The 3995-nt window shown below is 53.6% G+C and overlaps 1 protein-coding gene across 1 annotated transcript in view; it reads left to right on the top strand.

Moving 5' to 3' along the window:
- ATP6V0A1 (ATPase H+ transporting V0 subunit a1) overlaps positions 1-3719 on the top strand; it is a 23792-nt gene extending 20073 nt beyond the window's left edge. Inside the window, exon 20 of the mRNA XM_026864585.1 lies at positions 3626-3719. Within this exon, the coding sequence (XP_026720386.1) occupies positions 3626-3719 (94 nt within the window). The remainder of the gene's footprint in view (positions 1-3625) is intronic.
- Positions 3720-3995: the final 276 nt, after the last annotated feature.

Genomic DNA, 3995 nt, shown 5'->3' with positions numbered 1-3995 from the left:
TTTTTTTTTTTTTTTTTTTTTTTTTTTTAAATCAGCCTTTCTGCACTTCTGCCCTGCTTCTGGGGAAGCAGAACTTTGTCCCCCTGCCCTGTCAGCCGCAGCCCGTGGGGCACAGGCCGGGGTGTCCGGGGTGCCCGGGCCCTTGGCCAGCCCCACGGCTTCGCCCGCGCTGGAGCCGAAGCCATCTTGTGCCGAGGGAGCGCGGGGGGGGCGCTGCTGGAAATGGCTGCGGGAGGCTGCTTCTGCTTTTCCTGGCATCCAGCCTAGAAACCGTCATGGCAGTCGCTGGAGAACTGGTGCTGAGTGGCTGGTGTTCCCTCATCCTGCGTCAGCGCGGGAGGAGGAGCCCCACAAACCCTGCCTGGGCCTGGGGCAGCAGGGGGGGCTGAGCGGGTCCCTAGCGCCGTGTCTGCTGCGTTCCAGCTGCAGTTCCTTGTGCGTTAGTGGATTTTCTAAGCCTTGCTGCTCTGGACGGCAGTGCTGCGTGGCAGGTATCTGAACGATAGCAGACGAACTGTTCTGAACGGCTCTTCCTCGTGGCAGCTCGGCGCTCTGGTTCTAACCCGAAGGGACGGGCTGAGATAAGGCGCCGCGTTTCTCTGGGGAGAGCTGTCTCGTGTTAATAACCCCAGACTGCACTGAGAGATGCTGCTCAGAGCCGCTGGGAGCTGGAGGCTGCAGTTCAGCCACGAGCTGGCGTTTCGCCTTGCCAGGCTGCTTCTAAAGCTGAGTTAAAAAATTGTCTGGAAATGCGTTGGGGAGACGCGTGTCGCTGGAGCAGCAGATCCCAGCTGGGCCTCGGCAGCAGGCGCGTGGGTCGCTGCCGCCGCGCGGAGCCGGGCAGGGCGCTCGCTGGGGAGCTGCAGCTCCTGGTGAAGTCGTGGTTTCCCTACACACACGTTCCAAACTTGTAAAACTCTAATAGACGTTCTCTAAGAGAAAATCTGCTCATGCTTAAGAGCCTGAAAAGCAACTTTAAGGCAGTTATTTCAGACTGCAGGTAACCTGTTCCAGTTATTTGGGGTTTGTTGGATTTTGGTTATCGCGGCGGAGAGGAAGGCACCCGCAGCTGTTCAGCAGAACACGCTGTTGACATTCCTTTTTGGTTCTGAGCACAAAATCGGGATGTTTCTGATGGTAGGTGTTCCTGTTTTTAGAAGGAGGGAGGGAGGGTCAAATACAGCTGTCCTGGGAGGAGCAGATTGGATTTTCTGGCCGTGGGAGAAGAGTCACCTATCAGGAATTCTGAAGGTGTGGGTGGCTCAGCCTTCCCGGGACGGAGGAGGAATTAGCGTGTGTCTTTCTGGCAGGGGAAAAAAGCACAGATTGTTCCATGTGCTCTGCCTATCGGTCCCAAATGAGGAAGATTTATTTTGTGCTTTTTCAGAAAGCGTGCATTCTTCCAGCAGGCTGGGGCGTTGTGGGGCGGAGGGAGGACTCCGAGTGCTGCCAAGGCTGCGGGCGGGTGTATGTGCTGGAGCTCGGTGCCTCTCGGTGCCCCACGTCTGTGTTAACTCCTGCTGTAACAGCGCTCTTCCGAGAGAGCCTGTTTGCTGTTCAGTAGCATAATTTGACACGAATGTTTAAATTAAAGTACCTTACCTTTTTCTAAGCTAGTCAGCTCTTCTAGTGTGAGCAAACAGAGACTTTGCCCAAAAGGAGAGGTTTGTGACTGGATTCAAAGTAGGGTCCCAACATCATGGGTTGGGGCAGGAATACAGTCTCTGTGGAGCTGTTTTCCTGTGTAAAGCAGTATTTTAGGCTCAGGTTTAGGCCTGATTTGGAACCAGAAGCTGCTCTCCCTAGAACGCGTCCCAGGCCAGGCCACAGGGTGGGTGGCAGTGGTGCGACACAGAGCGAATGGGGTTAATTCAGAGCGGGGAGAGGGGCGCTGTGCCGCGCTCCCGGCGGTGCCAAACCAGCGTCGGGAGGTCGGGGGTTCAGCCCCGGGGTCTGGAGCAGTCCGAGCACGTTGTGCAGCCTCGGCTCTGGTTACCCAAGTGTCCCAGCCCGTGTCTGTCAGCGTGGGCAGTCGCTGAGGATCGCAGCCCCCCACTCTTGCTGAAGGTTCTGGCCCGGCTCCCCAGCGCGGGCACTCGGTGACTGTCGGGTTGGAAAATCCACGTCACTGCAGTCCAGTGATCGCTTGGGCTAATTCTTAATGCAGAAAAGCTGAAGAGTGGGTTTTCTTTAGTGCTGACTGCCAGAAAGCTTCCTGGTCTGTTTGTTTAGTGTAGCGCTAACTGCCGGGTGAATCCTTCTGCAGGACGGGGTCTCTGATGGGAGAGGCTCGGCAGCAGGGCTGGTGCACGGCGGCCTGCCCCTGGAGAAGGACCTTGGATTCGGGGTGTTACTGGAGACCGTTGCAGAAGCAGCACAAGAACACTTAAGCCGTGATTATTTGGTTCAATAAATGTTTTCACTAGTTCCTTAACCCTGCAGCAGCCTCTGCTCGAGCTTCAGGCATCCAGTTGTGGCCAGTTGTAACTGAGCGTGTCCAAAAGGAGCTGTCAGGTGTCGGGGCCAGCTGGAACGGTTAATCGTCAGGGTTAAAATTTCATTGACAGTGGGTTCTGTGTGACTCAGATACCCAACCCTCCGCCTCTGATTTCCCTTTGCTTAGAGAATAGTTCCTTAGTCACAGGATACTTATGGAGATTATCAGGGTTCCTGAAAAACTGGAGCGTGTTGGCAAGGAGCCCTTCCTCCCACACGGAAAATCCTGCTCATCCCCGGGATTCCTCTGCAGGGAACTCTGCGTGTCTGCAGGAACAGGCAGCAGCAGATCAGAGCAGAAGCTGTTTTTCTGGACGTTTCCCTCTGAGCTCTGTCGGGAAATCACTTTTTTTTGCCAGCTGAAACAGCAGCATCTCTGGAGTTCGCTGCGATTCCTGATTTGGAAAAAAAAATAATTCAAGTCTGCCTTCTGGTGCTTCGTAAAAATACTTGTTAAACGGTGTTAAACTGCCCCGCAACTTGCTGTCGCTTGATTCCTTCAGAGACTTTGGTGTTTTAGTGGATCACGCAATGGAAAGTGTTTCTCATGAGGCTCGTGCAACACGGTGCTTGTTTTCACTGTGAATCATGGGATTATTTTTTTTCTTTCCCTATTTGGCTGTTGCTGACCACTGGACAGTTCTCTTAATTCTTTTTTTAAACTGGGTTTATTAGGGGAAGTAGGCAAACAAGGCTAAGTTAATGTTCAGCTGGAGACAACAGGCACAGCTCTAGCTCGGCAGTGGTCACGGGGATGAACCAACCGTCCTGAAGTAAATAAACAGAAGTAGCTGATGGAGGAAATCCGAGCGTCGCAGGGCGGAGGTTTGCTCTGGCTAAAACGAACTTCAGTAACGAGATTTTATCGGCAATGCTCCGTGCTCCCAGGTGCTTCTCCGTGTCACCCCCTGGGAGCCCTCTGTGTGCCCCTGGGGGTGGGATCGAGGTACCCGAGAGCTCTGCTCTGCCGCAGGAACATCAAACAAACGTGGGTTTGTGCCAGACGCGCTACATTATAGTATCACTTTGTGAAGCTTTATATTTTTCACAGTCAATAATCATACTTCTTAATGGAGTTCTCGCTCATTGCTGCCTTTGTCATGGACAGTTGCTCTTCCCTCTCTTGCAGGATTGAGTTCCAGAACAAGTTCTACACTGGCACCGGATTCAAGTTTCTCCCCTTCTCCTTTGACACCATCCGCGAGGGGAGGTTCGACGACTGACGGCGCCGCAGCCCAGGCACTGTCCAACGCCCCGTGTTTGTGACTAGTCCTCCCTCTCCCCTGTGTCCGAGTTGCATGTGGCCCTCCCGTAGTGGAAATAACTTATTGCAGCACCCTTGAGTGTTACCGTGGCTTTGACATTCTTGGGTAACGAGTGACACTGGATCAAAGACACTTTTTGTTCCTTAAGTTTACCACTGCAGATAGTAAGTGCATGAAGTTCCCGCGTTTGGTGTGTGATCGTGTATCCTCGTGTTGTGAATTCCCTGGCAGGCT

The sequence above is a fragment of the Athene cunicularia genome, assembly GCF_003259725.1.
Source record: "Athene cunicularia isolate RWA chromosome 27 unlocalized genomic scaffold, athCun1 chr27_part1, whole genome shotgun sequence".
NCBI classification, from domain to species: domain Eukaryota; kingdom Metazoa; phylum Chordata; class Aves; order Strigiformes; family Strigidae; genus Athene; species Athene cunicularia.
The sequence above is the reverse complement of the archived record's forward strand: the minus strand, read 5'-3'. Positions and strand labels throughout refer to the sequence as shown.